The sequence below is a fragment of the Chiloscyllium punctatum genome, chromosome 20, assembly GCF_047496795.1.
Source record: "Chiloscyllium punctatum isolate Juve2018m chromosome 20, sChiPun1.3, whole genome shotgun sequence".
Taxonomy (NCBI): Eukaryota; Metazoa; Chordata; class Chondrichthyes; order Orectolobiformes; family Hemiscylliidae; genus Chiloscyllium; species Chiloscyllium punctatum.
This window is the reverse complement of record NC_092758.1, coordinates 40,274,139-40,296,056: the sequence shown is the minus strand read 5'-3', so window position 1 is coordinate 40,296,056 and position 21,918 is coordinate 40,274,139. Positions and strand designations below refer to the sequence as shown.

The 21,918-nt window shown below is 41.4% G+C and overlaps 1 protein-coding gene across 3 annotated transcripts in view; it reads right to left on the bottom strand.

Annotated features, from left to right (window-relative positions):
- The window catches only part of LOC140492061 (testican-1-like), a 538,140-nt gene that overhangs the window by 344,311 nt on the left and 171,911 nt on the right, over positions 1 to 21,918 (bottom strand). For all 3 annotated transcript variants that reach the window (XM_072590727.1, XM_072590726.1, XM_072590728.1), the window contains one exon: positions 16,751 to 16,796. In XM_072590727.1, coding sequence (XP_072446828.1) covers positions 16,751 to 16,796 — 46 coding nt within the window. The remainder of the gene's footprint in view (positions 1 to 16,750; positions 16,797 to 21,918) is intronic.

Genomic DNA, 21,918 nt, shown 5'->3' with positions numbered 1-21,918 from the left:
ATGCATGTTGACTCAATACGGCTGAGTGGGAGGGGTTGGTTAATTGTTCGATGGACAGGTTGGGTGAGAAGATGGGGAAGCTCAAAGCTGATGGGGTTGGAAGGGTGAGGAGACTGGTGGATACCAGGTAGGGAATGAGTATATTTGGGAGTTCACCGCGGGTCGGAGAATGAACCTGAGACTCTCTCTGTGTAGCGTGACTGTTGTCCCTTTCCATTGGAATGGGAATACAGAGTGCTTAATGGTGTTGAAAATGGCTGTCCCTACACGTGGAGTGGATGGGGTCAGAGTTTCATTCTAAGAAGGAAGGGCTTTACTGTCAAGCAATATGATGCCCTTCAGAAGGTGACTGCTTTACCCAGACACCCACACAATACTAAAGAAAGACACTGGTGAGCATATTCCACCATATGTGAACCTCAGGCATTAATACATCACACAACATCAGGAAGAAATGCCAGTAATGGCTTTATTGCACAAGCAAACTGTTAATAGAGAAACATGAAAGATAGCAGTAGGAGTAGGCCATTTTACCCCTCCAGCCTGATTCGCCATTCAATATGATCATGGCTGATCACTGAGCTCAATACCCTAATCCCACTCCACATACAAACAACACAAGACACCACCTCCCCTCCAATATCCCTTGATCCCTTTAGCCCCAAGAACTATATCTATCTCTTTCTTGAAAACACAATGCTTCGGACTCAGCCACTATCTTGTTTGTTCCACAAGTTCACCACTCTCTTGGGTGAAGAAATTTCTCCTCATCTCACACCTAAAAGGTTTACCCCTTATCCTCAGACTATGACTCCAAGTTCTGGACTCCTCTATCATCATGAACCAGTCTAATCCTATTGGAATTTTACAGGTTTCTATGAAACTCCCCCTCATTCTTCTAAACTTCAGTTAACCAACTCTAACAGACTCAATCTCTCCTCATATGTCAGTCCAGCTATCCCAGGAATCAGTTGTGTAAATCTTCACTGTATTTCCTCTAATAGCAAGAACATCTTTCAACAGATAAGGAGCCCAAAACTGCACTCAATATTCCAAGTGCAGCCTTGCCAATGTTCTGTGTAATTGCAACAAGATGGCCTTGTTCCTGTACTCGAATCCTTGCAGTATAAAAACCAACATAATTTCCCTCCACCTGAACCTGCACGCTTACTTTCAGTGACTGGTGCATGAGGACATCTTGGTCTCGTTGTGTCCTCAGAAGGTTTTCTTCGTCCTTCCCCTGATTACATTTCAGTCCAGTTGCAGGGTTCACAGCTTGGATGGAGGGAACCTGCTCCAATGGCCTGGGAGCTTTGGGCAGGTGATCCCAGAGGCTTTTATGGCTACAGGGCTCAGAAATGCCAAATGTATCCTGCCCAAAGGCACTTTATCTACCACAAAGCTTAGGGTGGCAGGCAGGATAGAGGTACAAGGCCCAACCAAGTCTGAAGTGTCCTGAGGGAAGAATATTGGGGGCCCTGTTTATGATACTTCCTCAATCTGGATGCCTACTGCACCACCTTCTCTCCTTATGAAAAAGGGGCACTTGGCCCTGTTGCCTAGCTATTGGTGCTGAGCAGCAATAGAGTGCAGCTCTGTGTGTTTACCCAGGAAACACCAAGTGTGCCGTATCTGTTTCAGGATGGCAGCTGACAACCTGTCAGGGATGAGGCAGTCAGATGCTCTCTTGCCAGAGGCAGCGTGGTGCAGATTATGTTGGTGCAGTCCTGCAACCTCGCAGTCTGTTTGCCAATGCTTCTGACCATGCTGCCTACTGCTCCTGTGTTTACGTGTGCATGTTAGTGAAGTCACAAGTTGCTGATGCCATGGACTTCTCGCCTGCCTGCGGTGAGCAGCTGCCAGGTCTCTACCAGTCCTCAGGTTGCCAATGGCCTGGCGTCTACCTTCTTGTGCCAGCTGCAGAGACATGGCATGATGTGCTCACCAGCTGATATTCCCATAAATCTAGCAAAAATACCCATTGACGTGTCAGGATCTGAATTGGTGGAGGTGTAGGAGGCACCCTTATCATTATAGATGATTATTTTTCAGCACTTGTTATGATTATAAATTAGGATTTCTTAGTTTTCTACTTAAACAGTGCATCTTGTGCATGAATGGGGAATCACAGATAATAATCTCTGGATTTCCATGTTTATTTGCACATCTGTAGATGTCAGAAATTGATGCTATTTTCACAGGTCTAATGATAGCGAACACTAACCATTTTGCCATCATCACAATGGCAAAATCCAAAACGTCCAGTTAGTTTCTAATGCTACTTTACAACTATGATCTCTTCAAAACAACCCAAAATGAATGCAAACCATGAGTACTTCTCACAACCAAAATCTTTGCTGAAATGTATTGAGAGAAAATGTGTTCTTACTTTGACCATGTGCAGACAGTTTTAAAATACAACTTTAATTCTACTCCATAGGCCAACAAACTGAGCGTTTTGATTTCTCGCTTCTGCAAAACGTTGTTAAGAAATAAATAATATATTGTGTTCAAAACTTCACAAGCATAATAAACTGAAGAGACTTGGGGATAACTCACACTTACATTAAAAATCAATGTCTTTTATTACCAAGTACCCCTATTTCTGAATTTAAAAGCTAGCTGCAGAAAGATCAGTTCTCTACTATTCTCATGAAGTAATATTATGCACACATTCATTATTCATTTGCGCTATGTATTTTGTAGGCCAACAACTGCAAAATAGATTTAATGCAGATTTAGTATGGAATACCTCGAATTGTCTTATGTATCGGTCAACCAACGAATAGATGAATCTGTACAGTTATTTTAATGTTTTTAAACAAGTCATTACAAAAGGACAATAAATGTGGGCCTAGCCAACAATGTTCACATCACCACATGTGAATGAAAGATATACTGATTTAAACTCAGCTGACAAGTTACTGGTTAAAAAAATACAGTAATCATCTGAACAAAAAAAATTGCAGAATTACAATGAAGAAAAAAACAGTGGGAACAGCTGCAATAGTTCTTCCAGAGAGCTGGCATGGACACCACCGACTGAGTGGCCTCCTGCTGTACTGTAATCATCCCCCAATTAGAAAATGACCTTTTCACTGTTGTGTAGCTGGATGTGACTGCTGTCACCTGGTTCCATTCGTAATTGCAGCCAGAGAGAGAACAAATTTTGAACATACTTTTAATAAGAATTAGAAGCAGGAGTAGGCCATTTGTCCCCTCGAGCCTGCTCCAGCATTCAACAAGATCATTGCTGATCTATTCATTTTAGAAAATTCCTGTCCATTCCTGTTAATTTTGAATTCTGACTGAAAATTCTTCCAACCGAGGTATGAAGGGAGAAGACAAGGATGCTAGCAGAAGGAAAGTGCGCTGTCACAACCATAAATGGTATAAGACCATAAGACCATAAGTGGGCGGCACGGTGGCACAGTGGTTAGCACTGCTGCCTCACAGCGCCTGAAACCCGGGTTCAATTCCCGCCTCAGGCGACTGACTGTGTGGAGTTTGCACGTTCTCCCCGTGTCTGCGTGGGTTTCCTCCGGGTGCTCCGGTTTCCTCCCACAGTCCAAAGATGTGCAGGTCAGGTGAATTGGCCATGCTAAATTGCCCATAGTGTTAGGTAAGGGGTAAATGTAGATGTAGGGGTATGGGTGGGTTACGCTTCGGCGGGGCGGTGTGGACTTGTTGGGCCGAAGGGCCTGTTTCCACACTGTAAGTAATCTAAATCTAAATCTAAACATAGGAGTGGAAGTAAGGCCATTCGGCCCATCGAGTCCACTCCGCCACTCAATCATGGCTGCTGGGCACTTCAACTCCACTTACCCGCATTCTCCCCGTAGCCCTTAATTCCCCAAGACAACAAGAATCTATCAATCGCTGCCTTGAAGACATTTAGCGTCCCGGCCTCCACTGCACTCTGCGGCAATGAATTCCACAGGCCCACCACTCTCTGGCTGAAGAAATGTCTCCGCGTTTCTGTTCTGAATTTACCCCCTCTAATTCTAAGGCTGTGTCCACGGGTCCTAGTCTCCTCACCTAACGGAAACAATTTCCTAGCATCCACCCTTTCCAAGCCATGTATTATCTTGTACGTCTCTATTAAGTCTCCCCTTAATCTTCTAAACTCCAATGAATACAATCCCAAGATCCTCAGCCGTTCCTCATATGTTAGACCTACCATTCCAGGGATCATCCGTGTGAATCTCCGCTGGACACGTTCCAGTGCCAGTATGTCCTTCCTGAGGTGTGGGGACCAAAACTGGACACAGTACTCCAAATGGGGCCTAACCAGAGCTTTATAAAGTCTCAGTAGCACAATGGTGTTTTTATATTCCAACCCTCTTGAGATAAGTGACAACATTGCATTCGCTTTCTTAATCACAGACTCAACCTACATGTTGACCTTTAGAGAATCTTCGACTAGCACTCCCAGATCCCTTTGTACTTTGGCTTTACGAATTTTCTCACCATTTAGAAAGTAGTCAGTGCTTTTATTCTTTTTGCCAAAGTGCAAGACCTCGCATTTGTTCACGTTGAATTCCATCAGCCATTTCCTGGACCAATCTCCCAAATTGTCTAGATCCTTCTGCAGCCTCCCCACTTCCTCAGTACTACCTGCCTGTCCACCTATCTCCGTATCATCGGCAAACTTCGCTAGAATGCCCCCAGTCCCTTCATCCAGATCATTAATATATAATGCGAACAGCTGTGGCCCCAACACTGAACCCTGCGGGACACCGCTCGTCACCGGCTGCCATTCTGAAAAAGAACCTTTTATCCCAACTCTCTGCCTTCTGTCAGACAGCCAATCCTCAATCCATCCCAGTAGCTCACCTTGACCACCATGGGCCCTCACCTTGCTCAGCAGCCTCCCGTGTGGCACCTTATCAAAGGCCTTTTGGAAGTCTAGATAGACCACATCCACTGGGTTTCCCTGGTCTAACCTGCTTGTCACCTCTTCAAAGAATACCAACAGGTTTGTCAGGCATGACCTCCCCTTACTAAATCCATGTTGACTTGTTCTAATCAGACTCTGCTTTTCTAAGAATTTAGAAACTTAATGATGTATTCTAGAATTTTACCACCAACCGAGGTTAGGCTAATTGGCCTATAATTTTCCATCTTTTGTCTTGATCCTTTCTTGAACAATGGGGTTACAACCGCGATCTTCCAATCATCCGGGACTTTCCGTGACTCCAGTGACTCTTGAAAGATCTCAACCAATGCCTCCGCTATTTCCTCAGCCACCTCTCTCAGAACTCTAGGATGTATCCCATCGGGGCCAGGAGATTTATCAATTTTAAGACTTTTTAGCTTTTCTAGCACTATCTCTTTTGTAATGACAACCATACTCAACTCAGCCTCCTGACTCCCTTTAATTGTTGGGATATTACTCCTGTCTTCCACTGTGAAAACTGACACAAAGTACTTGTTAAGTTCTCCTGCTATTTCCTTATCTCCCATCACTAGGCTTCCAGCATCAGTTTGAAGTGGCCCAATGTCTACTTTTGTCTGTCGTTTGTTTCTTATGCATTGGAAGAAACCTTTTCTATCGTTTCTAATATTACTGGCTAGCCTACATTCATATTTGATCCTCTCCTTTCTTATTACTCTCTTTGTTATCCTCTGTTTGTTTTTGTAGCCTTCCCAATCTTCCGATTTCCCACTGCTCTTGGCCACTTTATAGGATGTCTGCAGTGTGGCCCTTGAACTGGAAATCTCATCCTTCGTTTAGTTCCCTTTTAATTTTTTGATTGTTCCATTTTTAATAATGACCAGCAGCAAGGTCTTAGCTTTAAATCATATGAAAGGTTAATTTACTACACAATTATTGCCAAAGTTACTCAGAAATAAGATACAATTACTAGATAAAATGCTCAAAGATGAAAAATAGGTACAGATAAAAGATACTTAGAGAGATGAACTTAATCTTAGTCCATTGCCATTATAGATCTTTTACTTGCTTATAGATTCTCTTTCCAAAGGAATTAAAAACTTGAAGTCAGAATTCAGCAACTTTGATAGCTTCAATAGTTGAATAGTTAGAGGCTGATTGCATTGGTGGACTCAGCGGTTAGAGCAGCCTTTGGAGTGTATGGTTTCTTGTTCTGCATTGGTTCTACAGTTACGACACTTTAGCCAGAACTGTGGTTGTTTTCTCAAATCCTTTCTCCTTTGAACTATGAAATCTGTCTGTGATAGTGTCTCAGAAATCTTTCTGCACAGTTCTATTTTAAAATGACATGTCACAAAGTCTTATGCAGATCAAATTTAAGATGCCTGCCCTGTTAACTTTTGAGAAAGTATTGTCCCACAAAGCAAAGTCAATTATGCAGGATTCTCTTGGTGCAGGCTTCTGGTCACCTGTTTTTATTTCAGAAGTTTTATTCTCAAGAAGGGCCCATTGTGTTGTCCAAGGGTTAATTAAATTCCAAAGTGCTTCCTTTGTGATGATGTTGAGATGACATTTCAGTGTCTGTCTTTCTGGATCAAGTAAATCGACAGGGATAGTCATGTGACACCTGGTAGCTTTTTTTTAGAAGTTGTGTCTATTTTAAAAGGTCAGATTAATGTTCTTCACACCTGATTACACAGTCATGACAGGCACTGACATAGGATTAGGTGAGGCTATGAAGGATTTGTGGTTGAGGAATGAAGGCTTTAAATTAATTTCATTGAGAAATGGAGAGCCAATGTAAATTAGAGAGTATGACGTGAAAGCTAATAACCAAGTTTTTCTCTCTACACACACTTCCAGATTAGATTCCTTACAGTATGGAAACAGGCCCTTTGGTCCTACAAGTCCACACCGACCCTCTGAAGAGTAACCCACCCAGACCCATTCCCCTATCCTATATTTACCCCTGACTAATGCACCTTACACTATGGGCAATATAGCATGGCTAATTCACCTAACCTGCACATCTTTGGATTGTGAGAGGAAACCAGAGCACCCAGAGGAAACCCACCCAGACATCGGGAGCATGTGCAAACTCCACACAGACAGTTGCCTGAGATGGGAATCGAAACCGGGTCCCTGGCACTGTGAGGCCACTGAGCCACCGTGCCGCAGTTGTCTATGTTTCTCCAGCACTGTTTATTTTTCCTTCAGATTTCCAGCATCAGTAGTTCTTTGCTTTCATTATTATGATATTGAAGATATCAAGCTTAGAGTAAAGGCTAAGAGTCTTAATATTAAGGACAGTGAGGTGGCAAAGTCACAGAAATTAAAGTCAATGATTATGCTGATGAATAAGATATAGGAATTAAAAGCTCAGGTTGGCATGAACTAAGTAGTAATGTTGCATACTGCATGCCTCAAATTGTTTGAGGATCCAAGAATGGATGCAGTGAGCGACACAGAATTCAGTTGGAGGAAATTACAGCTCAACTATGAGTTTATGTCCGACATGCAATTTGACATGAGAGTGTGGCATTTGAAAAGCACAGCAGGTCAGGCAGCATCCGAGCAGCAGGAGAATCAATGTTTCGGGCAAAAGTCCTTCATCAGGAATGAAGGGCTTTTGCCTGAAACATCAATTCTCCTGTTCCTTAGATGCTGCCTGACTTGCTGTGCTTTTCCAGCGCCACACTCTCGACTCGAACCTCCAGCATCTGCAGTCCTCACTTTCACCTATGCAATCTGACACCACAGGGACTGTTGTGAAACAGAGAATTGGTGGAATCTGTATACATATGGAGTCACTGAGGGAAATACATTGATGAACAGGGGAAAGCAGCCGAAGAATAATACTTCTGACATTCCTGAGGTGGGTCATGCAAAATTTGGAGGTAACATCATTATTGGTGATGGATTGGTTGCATTTGAACAGTCAAATCGAAGCAAAACTTGGTAGAACATTGTTCAACTGCATAGAGATGCACTTGAGGGGAAGTGGATTTGAATGCTGTGGCCACAATAGACATTTCTGGTGTTACTTCCAGGCCAGAAATTGGATAAAATGAATTGTAAAACAATAATATGGAGAGTTAACCACAAAACTGGAAAGTGATCACATCTCTAAGGACTGCAGACATAAAGCAAGTTTAAAGACGAGGCACTGGCTGGATAAAATGGTGTAGATAAGGGAATGATTTCAATAATTATAAACACAAGGGATAATGCCTAAACAAGGGGAACCAAATTACAGTGTTAATGAGAAACTATTGAGGTAAGAAATTGTGTCATAAAAACTTGAAAGAGTAATAGGTGGTAAAATGAAGACAAGTTAGTTGTGAAGTGATTTGGGATTAGAAGTGATTATTAAGAGGATGGAAGCAATGATGATAATTTATTATTTCAAGCATCAGAAAAAAAAATCCGTTTGCCACCACAGGCCAGAAGTATATTGAACAGAAGCCAAAGTACAGCCTTACTAATGTATTTATTGACAGCACTACCTGCTACAAAAAGTGATTTTAATAGATGTTTCTCATATCATGAAACCGCGTAAACTTTTCTCTTGAAGGCAAGAGAGAGAAAATTGAGTTTCCCATGAAAGTTAATCAATATCGAGATGATAAAGCATGACACCATTCACACACATTTTTTTAAAAAGGAAAATTATTGTACAATTGTTAGTTTAGTACATAATCTAATCCTTTGATCATTTTTCTCATACAGGAAGAATGCTTTATTGCTATTGTGCACATTCCTTATGGAAAACCTGTTATTTATGAAAAATCTTTTGACAGCTTGCATGCTATGTGTCAGTATAGCAAATGGTTTCTCTCTGTATAAATTAATGAGATTTGAAAAGTTTATATGACATTGCTTAATAGTTTGAAGGTAAAACTTTCAGAATTGCTTTAACCTATAATAATTGGGTGCTGTTCAAGAAACAGCATACTGGTAATGTTACTTTTTTATTGACTTCACGGCATGTGAGCATCGCTGGCTGGGACACTTAGTGCCAATCCCAAATTATCATTGTGAAGGTGCTTTATTAGTTGCAGTTTAAATGAACTCACAATGCCATTACAGAGCGTGTTTTGGGTCAGCAACATTGAACAAACAGTGATATATTTCCAAGTCAGGATGGTCAGTGGCTTGGAGGAAAACTTGCATGTGGTACTGTTCCCATGTATCTTCTATCCGTCTTCTTCTAGAAGGTAATAGGTTTAGATAGTGCTGTCTCAGAGACTTGGTGGATTTCTGCAGTGCATTCTGTAGATGGTACAAACTGCTGCTACTGAGTGTCAGTGGTGGAGGGTGTGAATGTTTGTGGGTATGTTGCCAATCAAGCAGGTTGGATCGTACAAAGCATATTGCATGTTGTTGGGGAATATTCCAGCACATTCCTGACTTGTACGTAGTGGACAGGCTTTGAAGAGTCAGAAGAGTTGGGCGGCACGGTGGCACAGTGGTTAGCACTGCTGCCTCACAGCGCCAGAGACCTGGGTTCAATTCCCGCCTCAGGCGACTGACTGTGTGGAGTTTGCACATTCTCCCCGTGTCTGCGTGGGTTTCCTCCGGATGCTCCGGTTTCCTCCCACAGTCCAAAGATGTGCAGGTCAGGTGAATTGGCCATCCTAAATTGCCCGTAGTGTTAGGTAAGCGGTAGATGTAGATGTAGGGGTAGGGGTATGGGTGGGTTACGCTTCGGCGGGGCGGTGTGGACTTGTTGGGCCGAAGGGCCTGTTTCCACACTGTAAGTAATCTAATCTAATCTTTAAAAAAAAGATGAGTTATTCCTGTAGGATCCCTAACTTCTGACCTATTGTCATAGCCATGGTATTTGTAGTTCAGTTCCTGGTCAATGGTAACCTCCATGACGTTGACAGTGTGGGATTCAGCAATGGTGACCCCATTGAATTTGAAGGAGTGATGGCTAGATTCCCTCTCCATTAAGACTGCCATGCCTGGCACTAATGTAGTGCAAATGTTACTTGCTGTTTGTTAGCGCAAACCTGGATGCTGTTCAGTTCCAGCCATATTTAGATATGGACTACTTCAGTACCCGAGGAGACGCAAATGGTGTTGAACATTGATAATTGCGCAATGAACATCCCCACTTCTGACGACATGATGGAGGGAAGACTATTGAGGAATCAGCTGAAGGTGTTTGGGCCCAGGACACTACCCTGAGGAACTCCTGCAGAGTTGTCTTTGACACTTGAGTAATGGTACAGATCACTTGGCAATGCTCAGGAGACACAGGCTCAAATCTCATGAAACATCAAATTCAATTAACAAATATGAAATATATGTCCATTCTCAGTGATGATGCCCATGAGACAACTGCTAATTGTTGTAAAACCCATCTGTTTCTCTAAGGCCCTTTAGGAAAATTATCCATCCTTAAACAGTCTGGCCTACATGTGACTGCAGACCCACAGTAATGCAATTAATTCTTAACTGCCCTCAGAAAGGCATAGCAAACCACTCAAATCAAGGGCAATTCGTGGTGGATAAGAAATGCTGACCGTACCGCATCCCATGAAACACTACAGGGAAATAAAATTCCAGTTTCTTTGAAGAGGGTTATCAATCTTGCTTTTCATCAGAGGTAAAGTATTTGTTTTACTGAAAGACTCACCAATTGTACCTGTAGTACTGGTGCTCCACTATATAAAATCGATATATAAATGGAAATGATCCTTGATTTACATGAACAATTTTTCAAAAGCTACCTTGCCATGCAAATGATACTTCTCTTGTCATTAGATCTCTGGAATGTTCAATCGCACTGTCTGGGCAGTAACTTGATAGGGTAGACCATTGCCCAATTTTATTCCATTGAAATCAATGGTAGATTCAACAAAGGTAAGGTGGTGTTGTTGGTGAGTTGATCCAATCCCCCCAAGATTGCATCAAGGTATTAAGGTTGACATTATCAACTACTCTCTTCTCCCCCTGACATCTCCTAGGATAACTGGTGTCAGTTTACAAAGGAAGACTGGTTATCACTGTTGTACATCCTTCCTACTCCTAAAAAGAAAGAAATCGAAACACTGCCATTTAAAGTACCTTGGAACTGCCAAGCAATTAAAAAAAAGCAAACTTGTTGGTGCTGCTAAAAGTCAAGAAGAAATTTTAACTCTGTCCACCAAGGTGAAGCTAGTGTTCAGGCAAACAAGAAGTTAAAATCTGAACTTAGGAGTGTTTGTGTTGCATTGTCAGGTGCAGTGCCTGAACATGGAGAAGGTTACTATTCTCTGGACTGTGGACAGTGTTAGCACTGTAATATAAACAGAAAGTACTGTAGAAACTCAGTACTGCAGGTCTGGCAGCATCAGAGGAACAGAGTCCAATATAATTCTTCTATGAAACTTTTACAACTCTTCTGTTTTGCATCCTTTGTTATTAGTTCTCTACTTTGTGAAACGGCAAGAGTATCAGAATAAACTTTGTCTAAACAATGGAGAATGTTCGCACTGTACATTGTTTAAATGTTTGGGAATGTTATGTGTTGTGTAACCATTGGAGAACTTAGTGCATTGTCTAAATGGTGAAGAGTGTTAGTGCCGTACATTGTCTGAACTCTGAGGGCTATTCCTGCATTGCTACAATGCGTGGACAACTGTCTCCGTATTGTGTCATGACAGTGGTCTATCAGATTTTAAGTTTCACAATTTAATTGTGAAACCATTTCATGATCTAAACTGGTTTTAAGAAAAGGACAAACCACACGCACAAAATGTAACACTTTACCAACAGATTTTGAATCCAAGAAATTGAGTCAGTGTCAAGTAAACTGCATTTCCTCTTTTGATTCAACCTTGTATGATAAGTGATCATCTAGAACATCACAGGTTGTCTTCAATTGTCTAGCTTAGAAGGACAATAAATGCAGACTTGGGAGTTACAAACAGCAGCTGCTTTTGAACAACAGAGTGAAAGAAGACAAATCTATATTTTGTAACAAGAACTGGAAATACTTTTCTCCCCTTATTTCTCTGAACATCTTGGAAGACAGCTTCAATGAAAAAGTAAACTGGGGGATCAACAATTCTTACAATACAATGACTTTGTGAGATGTATTTTGTCCTGGTTTCTTTATGAGGAGAGGTTGAGACAGAGGTACCGCATGGTCTGCTCAAAGCCAATACAGTAAACAGCTTATAAAACCTTGGGATTTAAAAAAAAAAGTTGGAACAATAGAAGCAGTCCGAATGGGTGGGGTCAAGCTCCCACAGAATCAAGACTTTTAGTTTAGCTTTCAGTAGCAGTTGCTGGGACCTTGAATCTGGATATGGAAGCCCTTTTTCCTTTCTCTGTTACAGTTAAAGACTGATGGTCTCTCTCTGCTTCCAAAATTACATGTGAGACAATCTATTTTACTGACTTTGCCAAGTTGTTCTTGTTGGATGTTTCTATATTGGAACAGATAATGAGTAGTTTATTATTTTGTTAAGTATTTCAATAGAGTTACAGTTAAACCAATTATTTTATTTTTGTTTTGTCTGTATTTTAACTATAAAGTGTATTTTACTTCAAGCCTGATAGTTTGACTTATCGAATTGCATCTGGAATGCAACGCCTGGCACTTGCCTTTAACATAAGAAAAAGTTAAGAGTCCAAACATGTTCTGAAAGAGTTTGGTCTGATCTATAACACAATTCATCTATAACCTGAAGATATGAACAAACTGCCAAGAAAGAGTACTAGTCAACAATTAAACATCTTTGATCTTCTGTTACAAATCTAACACACCAGGACTCTAAGAACTTCTAAGCTAAGTAGTCTTTATTCTTCTTGTCTGCACCAGACACTACTTCATTTTTAAACTTAGTATTTGTGTTTGATGTCCCCTTTTGTTTTTTTTCAGTTAGTATGTTATGGACCAGATCAAACTCTGTCAAAATATATTAAGAAGATAGCCTAGACTTCAAGTTTTTCTTATTTTTAACAGCAAGTGGAAGGCATTGTGTTCCAGGTGCAATTCGATTGGTCAAACTACCAGGCTTGAAGCAAAACACACTTCATTCTTACACTACAACTAAAATGCAAACAAAAGAAAGAAGAATTGGATTAATGTAACTCTAATGGAAAATTTAATAGAATAATAGATTACTTAGCAACTAAATAGCAACTGTTTCAATAAAGCAGCGTCCCTTAGGCACACCTTTGGCAAGGGCAAATTCAGTAAAATAGATTGTCTCACGTGCAATCTTCCAGTCCATGAGGAAAGAACATCAAGAGAAAACTTAGAAAGAGAGAGAGAGAGAACTCAAGCATTTTGCTACAGTAGGGAGAAATGTATAGCACCTTTCAAACCCCAACAGCTACTGAAAATTAAACTAAAATTGCTGCCTCACAGTGCTAGGGACCCAGGTTCGATTCCGGCCTTGGGTAACTGCCCATGTGGAGTTTGCACATTCTCCCAGTGTCTGCGTGGGTTTTCTTTATGTGCTCCGGTTTCCTCCCACATTCCAAAAGATGTGCAAGTCAGGCAAATTGGCCATGCTAAAAAAAAATGCCCATAGTGTTGGGTGCATTAGTTAGGGGTAAACGTAGGGAAATGAGCCTGGGTGGGTTACTCTTTGGAGGATAAGTGCGGATTTGTTGGGCCAAAGGGCCTGTTTCCACACTGTGGGGAATCTAATCTAAACTCCTGGTTCGTGGTAGCTTGACCGCACCTCTTCAACTTGTTTCTATTGTTCAAACATTTAAAAAATCTCAAGGCCTCACAATCTGTTTAGTTTTTTTGGCTTGAGCCACTCAGCGCCTCCATCTCAACCTGTTTTCATGAAAAAACCAGAACAAAATACGCTTCTTAAAACCATAATGTTGTCACAGTAGGTAATAAAACTCCTCTTTCTTTCATGCAAGAAGACCTTGTAATTGGTTACTTAATTTTGACTGGTACTGCATTTTAATTTCAATGTGATAATTGCTTGCTAAAACAAATTAAATATTTGTTCCAACCGATTGAAAAGTGATTAAAAAGAGGAGTGTCAAATGATCCTCGCTCATCTGCTCATAGCAGTTGTAAAAAAGATGAAGGCTGTACTGTCTGCCTCCAAATTCTGCAATTGACTGGACCAAATTATACATTGCAGCATTGCAGACTGGTGCTTTATCTCTGGGGTCCACTTACATCTCCCACTTCCTACCTTTTCAGTTTACCAGAATATAATTGCACAGACTAATCCCTTTCCTAACATATTGAAGTTTTTAAAAAAAGTATGCTTAATTGTGCATTTTCTACTTGCCATCATGGTTTGTCAAAGCTGCAATTCCTACATTCATTTTCAAGTCACATGATTATTTGTTACATTGACCAGTTGATTGAATTCAATAACAGTATGTTACAACTGATTTTTCAATTATTTTAACTGAAACATAATCGAACTAAATGTTCCAATAAATTGATATGTGGCAATTTAAGCATAAGCCTCAGTAATGTCCCGAAACCAACATTAAAGCAAATTATTTTACTCAGTTGTTTGCATCCCTGGTAAAGAGCAACCGCAAATTTTCTCCTTCTCAATCTTGCTGATCCATCTGTGCTCACGTTTCTGTCCCAGCCGTGAAACAAGCTGGAAGAACAGAAATTCTGCTTCCACTTGGACAGTTTACAGCTTTCTGGACTCAGCACTGTGAATAACAACTTCAGTCCACAAACTCTGGTCTACTATTGTCTTTCCATTTTGTGGAAAATGTCTGTGTGTTGCTTTCAAATTCCTGCTTTCAGTTAGAGTTGATTTATAGATAAAGTCGCCATAATCCCAGAGGACTAGAGAGCTGTTCTCTCACTAGAGAGACAGAGAAAGAGAGAGAGACAGAGAGAGAGAGAGAGAAAAACAGAGAGATGACTGGTGATGGTTTGACCTGTGGTCCACCACACTTCAGACATGGAGAGAGCTCAAGAAGACAGGACCTTCATAGTGGCCTCAGTCGGTATAGAAATTAAGCTGGCCCCAGTTGCCTTGCTAACCAGCCGTCAAGGCAACTAAACTAACAGGCCTTTGGCTGACCTACATTCTGCTGGTAACACCTACTCTGCACCTATGCTTATATGCTGCTACACATGGTGGGTGGGCATGGAGAATTGTGTAGAAAACTATTAATCAAACCTCAAGCATTGGGAAAACCGTAAACAATTAAATGAGTTGGTAAAAAGTAACTCATTCACTAATGGCAGGAATTCACAGATATGCTTAATTGCCCACTAGTCTATAGTTTAAATTTGATATGGTGTGCCTGCCTAATCTAATAAAGTTTATTCAAGTCACACGTAACTTCAAAAACCCAGTGAGTGAAAGCTGAGTTGGCAACTTATGATTCACTGGTACGGTCCTTTGGATTTCCAGGAAGTTGAGTTGCAGGTTGATAGATTGTTCTGGAAAGCTTTGTTTGCATAGAAACTTGACATTCTGAGGGGCAGAGCTTCTGACAGGAAATGCAGAATGCAAAAATACTGGGTCCAAAATCTAAAGGGGGAGCGAATCACCAAGATGCAGAGGGACCATTCCTTAAAGTGCCATCACAGGTCTGAATTCTGAAGAGCAAGACATGTGGAAGACTGTGGAAGTGCAGAGGTCATGCAGAATGGGGATCATCTCTAATGTCTTTATCTTCGACGCGCTGGAGGAGGAGCGCTGGCTTCTCCACAACATTCAGATCTCAGTTGAACCCATTGATGCCATGAAAAGTGTGATTGCACAGGGATCATCTCCCTGAGGTTTCCTATCTATTAGGAGCATTAGAAATTTTAAAATGCATTTGAAGATTTAAACTGAACAGTTTTATCAGAAAAACATGCACTATTTCCAGCACAAACACTGAATTGGTAGCACTTTAAATATAGCATGGTTCTGCAGAACCATCAAAGGATTAGGCTTCCCAGCATTGGAGCTGACCTCTGCCAATGTAATCCAGTGAGTCAGCCTGTCTCACACACACCAATGAGCTTGCCACTGTGGAATCAGGTTGAGTTGACCACCAAGGACACCAGATAACATCCAGGCCCACTGTGGTTACCACAAAGGAAGGACTAAATCCAGGCCCAACTGTACACAACAATTCCTCCTCCTAAACTGGAGTATTCCTTAAACACTCTTTACTTAAAAGTGACAGAATGAATTTGTGTTGTCAGCCTTTCATCATTTTACAGCTATTCTTAGATAATGTCCTTGAGATACAAGCCATGGTTATTGAAGGAAAATCAATTTAAAGGAAAAATCTGTTAGTTTGCTATCATTTTGCTCATTGTATTCATAATTTCACTTACAATGTCTTTCTGCATGCACTACATTTCAAATCACATGTTTTAGAAAGAATAAAACCACCACAATGATTGGTCTACATCTGCAAGAATTATGTATCTCTGTGAATGTATCTGTGACCAACAAAGAAATAAGAGATATTGATTCTGATAATTATACACACTGCCAGGCTCATAAAATACTTGCGGATTTCACAAAAATCAATTTAATTGAAGATTCTTCCAGCACAGTTCAAAGGCTGCTTCAATATTCATACTCACACAACAATTTTTACATTGCGTAATACAAAAAACCCAAGCAGTGTTACTTTTACGCCTTTTCTTTGCAAAATTTGAAAAGATTTAAATTACATTTGAACAGATAATATTTTAAAAACTAATGCTATTTTAAAGCAAAAAATGTACTTTTAAAAATCATGTGCAAGTCCTTTCATATTTCTGAGATAAGTAAACTTAATTTTTAAAAAGAAATTATTATGCACCTGCTCAAACCTCAATTCAATATTGATGGTCGTTTCTTAATATAACTTAACAATCTATAGATTTCAGTGTTTTAGGATTTGAAGAAGTTGTACCTTGATCAAATGGCTTGCTGGGATTCCAGCTTCTGAAATAATCGTCCTAAAAGAATAAAGAGAAATTTAAAAATCAATAAATTCCTAATAATTTACGTTATCATATTGTCTTAAGATCTTTAAAAGACAGACAGTATAAGTGAGTAAAACATGTCTACATTATGGCTTAATTAACTTCTAAATAGCTATGGATTGCAATTTAGCATTAGCCTACTAAAACAGGAGTGGATTATCACTTGCTGTGATGGAAGGGCATGTGTGCTTTGATGATCCCTACAGCGATGCAGTCAGGAGCTGGTAAGGTCAAGGGGCTGTGGCCAGTCAAAATGGAAGTCCTCAATGGCAGAACAAGTGAAGAAAGATTGATTTGGCTAACAGCAAGTTGCAGTGAGTTTATTGGAGGGATTCTTGCCATACAGAGATTCCTTACTGTATCTTACCAAATAAAGGTCGCCAATGATTTATTAATGACTTAGATGAGGGAGTCGAAGGGTGGGTCAGTAAATTTGCAGATGATACAAAGATAGGTGGAGTTGTGGACAGTGAGGAGGGCTGTTGTCGGCTGCAGAGGGACTTAGATATGATGCAGAGCTGGGCTGAGGAGTGGCAGATGGAGTTCAACCCTGCCAAGTGTGAGGTTGTCCATTTTGGAAGAACAAATAAGAATGCGGAATACAGGGTTAATGGTAGGGTTCTTGGTCAGGTGGAGGAACAGAGGGATCTTGGGGTCTATGTACATAGATCTTTGAAGGTTGCCACTCAGGTGGATAGAGTTTGTAAGAAGGCCTATGGAGTATTATCGTTCATTAGCAGAGGGATTGAATTCAAGAGTCGTGAAGTGATGTTGCAGCTGTACAGGACTTTGGTTAGGCCACAGTTGGAGTACTGTGTGCAGTTCTGGTCGCCTCACTTTAGGAAAGATGTGGAAGCTTTGGAGAGGGTGCAGAGAAGATTTACCAGGATGTTGCCTGGAATGGAGAGTAGGTCGTACGAGGATAGGTTGAGAGTTCTCGGCCTTTTCTCGTTGGAACGGCGAAGGATGAGGGGTGACTTGATAGAGGTTTATAAGATGATCAGAGGAATAGATAGAGTAGACAGTCAGAAACTTTTTCCCCGGGTACAACAGAGTGTTACAAGGGGACATAAATTTAAGGTGAAGGGTGGAAGGTATAGGGGAGATGTCAGGGGTGGGTTCTTTACCCAGAGAGTGGTGGGGGCATGGAATGCGCTGCCCGTGGGAGTGGTAGAGTCAGAATCATTGGTAATCTTTAAGCGGCATTTGGATAGGTACATGGATGGGTGCTTAATCTAGGATAGAAGTTCGGCACAACATCGTGGGCCGAAGGGCCTGTTCTGTGCTGTATTGTTCTATGTTCTATGTTCTATGTTCTACACCTCATTAACTACCTCCCATAACCCAATGGTGTCCAGTGCCCAGCTCTAGTCAAATCTTACTGCACATGCCTTTTCTGGAACAACAATGCTTATTCATCAAAAGGCTTGCATCTCTTGTACCTGCAACAACTTTAAAAGCACACTGTGCACCCAGACAAACAGCGTTAGTCTGAAGCAGACCTGTACAGTTCCTGACATGTCTCCTAGACATAACAGGTAGGGGAAATTGGTGCTCATTTTGCAACCTGGTGATACGGCAGACAGGGTGATGCAAACGCGAGACATCAACTTCGCACAGGATCACACCAAGTCAACATCCTGCTCCTCTATGCCAGCATAAATGCCAGCCTCTTTTCTCTGATACCTCACATCTACTCTATCTTTGCTTTTGTACCCATTTCACAACAAAGTTCACGCTCTATCATTCGTCCGTCACTCACTGTCACTCACCCAACCTCTAACGACGCTAATCCTGCGTGCTCACCCCACTGCCTACTCACTTGCTCAGGATAACCCACCATCGGTATCCAAAGTAACAGTTGTGCCACCCACATTCATCTGTCTTAATATCTGTCTCTCTTTCATTCCGGGTGGGTGACAGCCCCCAGCTGGGCAGAAAGAGTCAAGATGGGTGATGGATACTTCAACATTCGGCTCCTTGCCCCTAATGGGGATAGGACCTTGATGCAGACTGCCCTGAGAGACTGACCGATGGTGAAGAAGTCCCTGAACCAGCAATGGAGGCTGCTCTTGACTTACTGTGCCAATATGACAAGTAGTGAACAGGCCGGAGAAGCAGCCTGGTCCAGCCCATGAGCTGGGTGTGTGTCCCTCACAGCACAGTTTCCTTGCTGTGGCATTACAATGAGAGTTGCCAGTGCAGCCCAAGGTGCAGCACTGAAATACAGTGTGAGCATACTGGAGATGTGCCATGGGAATCATAAATGCCAGCATATATCAGATGCACAATCACATGGTCATGGGATGTGGGTGGCCAATGCCAATGGAGCATGTCCTGAGATAGTGAGGCCTGTTTCCAATATGGTGGTCCTTTGTAAGAAGTGGCAAACTGAAGTCACGCACTCTGACTTCCATGTTAAGAATTCTCAATGTCCAGTTGTATCATGCATTTGGCAAGATAGGAAGCTAAATATTAATGAGGCAAGCCAGAACATTAACAAGGCATTTAACAAACTATATTCCCCCTTAATTGGCCACTCACTGATCCTTAGCTGGGCAAAAGGAGAAAAGATGCACTGAGCAGCTCATGAGTTGAGATAGTCCTTGCTGGATCTCGTCGGATTCTTCCATTAATCTCACCATAGCCCACATTGCTCATTGATCCACCGCATGTGTCTCACTAGCTGCACAAGTGGAAGAATGTTGCAGTGGCAAAGTTGGCCATATCACGGAAAACTGACACCAACCAGTAAAATTTGTGTGAGCAATGTGGCCTAAGCTTTCACCCCCGAAACAAAATCATTCACGTTCTTCTACCAGGGTCCATTTGCTGAGTCCAGTTGATGGTAAATTGTCCCTGGGGACGGTGGGGGCTGTGAACTTGGGCGTCTCTAGTCAGACATTTGCACCGCGGTGACAGATACATGGAAGTGGTTGGAGAGAGCTATCTTTGGGCAGCAGTATCTGTGATTGACTATCTTCTTCAGGATTCCATCCACTCAACCTAAATAGGAAGGACTAGAAAAAGTGCCCTCAGGATTGGTTGCCCCACTTTCTCCTTGTTGGGGTCTCCTGTGGAGTTACCATCTTTATAGTAAAAGAAAGAAAACATTAAAATTTGGAACCTTGAATGTTAGAATACTCATGGATAACCTTATGGGAGAGCGTCTAGAAAGAAAAAGAAACTATAATTGCATGAGCTACCCATACTCCATAATGATCTCAGCACCCTCAGTGAGATCTGCTTTCCTAGGAAGGGGCACTTGAAGGGACATAAAAGGGGTCTACTTTTTACTGGATAAATGAACTTTGTCACCATGGAGTTGACTATCTAGAATAGGCTCTTTGGCACACTGCCGATCTCAATTGTAGAAATGAAAGACTGATAACACTCCACCAACTCAGTCATAATCAATATGTCACCATTATCAGTGCTTATTCACTGACCCTCAACTCCGATGAAGATGTTAAGGAAACGTTCTACCTCAACTTGATATAATTTTCATTGTTACCCCAAAAGGAGGAAAGATCATCCTTCTGAGGGACTTTGATAGCAGGGTTGGCCTTCACTCCAATGCCTAGAACACAACCATGGGGAAAGAAAAGAGGGTGGGAAAAGCCAATACAAATGATATCCCCCTGTAGACAAAGAATGGTTTAGTTCAAACAAACACTCAACATTCTCACTCAGTCACTCGAGATTTAGACCAAAACCTTCTTCTGGGCAGACAAAAGTAAAACTACATGGAAGCATTCTGAGGCAAAGGATATCAACTCCTGGATCATCTAGAAACTCTGCATACATCCAACTCAATCCCAGAACAGGAGGATCAAAAATGAAGCCAGGAGTAACAGGCTCCTGTGCCTGGGCTATTGTCAACAAGGCTGATTTGATGGAAACAATGCTGGAAGAGGTGACCCCCAAAAACAAAAATGAGCAGCTTTCATTGCTTGAGAAAATAAGCCAAGATTGCAAACCAAGAAGGCAGCATCACAGCATCTCACGTCTGAAGCACAAAGACAAACCGAAATGATAAATGTCATGTGGTGGGAAGAGAAAGCCCAAGAGATCCAATTATATAGTTCCCATCATGATATGCAAGGCCACTTACTGACAAAAGACAAATGAACAGTATCCACTTTGCTCACAGGATTGTGCTTCGCTTCCTAAGAATGACAATATCATCTGTCAATACTGGAAAAACACATTTGGAGTGATTCCTTCATTGTGAATTTAAAGTGACAACAGACTCTCTTCAGGCTATTGCCCAATACCTTGTGGTGGAATCTATTGGTGAACCAACATCAGTTGGACAGCAGAACTATAAAATAGGTGAAAAATAACAAAGCCTGTCATACTGACAGTAATCCAGCTGAGGTTTTCAAAGTTAATGAATTTTACTCATATCAACACTCATACATTTGGGAAGAAAAATAATTAATCCCTGTCAGGATTATGATAATTGGAAAGATTTTCAACAAGGTGAAAAATTGTGCTTTGGAAATTCTCAAACTAATTCCTTCTTGTCCACAGCATGGAAAATCCTGAAATCCATTCTCCTGAATAATCTTTTACGAGCTGGGGATATCCTTCCAAATACAGAGTGTAGATTTAGAACTTCCAGAGAAACCTCAAATATCATCTTTGATGCACAACAGTTCCATGAAAAATGCCATGAACACCAACTAGAATTCTTCATTACATTTTTCAATCTGACCAAAACATTTGACCCAGTAAACCGTGAGGTTCTGTGGGTTGTGATCACAGAATCTGCAAGTCCAAGGAATTCTTTCCAATTCTGAATGATATGAATACAACTATCAGTACAATGGTAGCATTGAAAAACTGGATATCCTGAATGTGAAGGCGGACTTTATATCAACAAGGACCACCATTGATCCCTCTATTGCTACTGTCATGACGAGGTACTTCTGTGACAAATAAATGAGTTGAAGTTTTTCTTTCCTCTTGTTGGTTCTCTCACCACCTTCCAGTGGCCTAGTCTAACAGCAATGCCCTTTAGGACTCAACCATCTTCATCAGGAGTGATACTGTCACTAAATTACTCTGAAATCCAGCAAGTACATTCTGT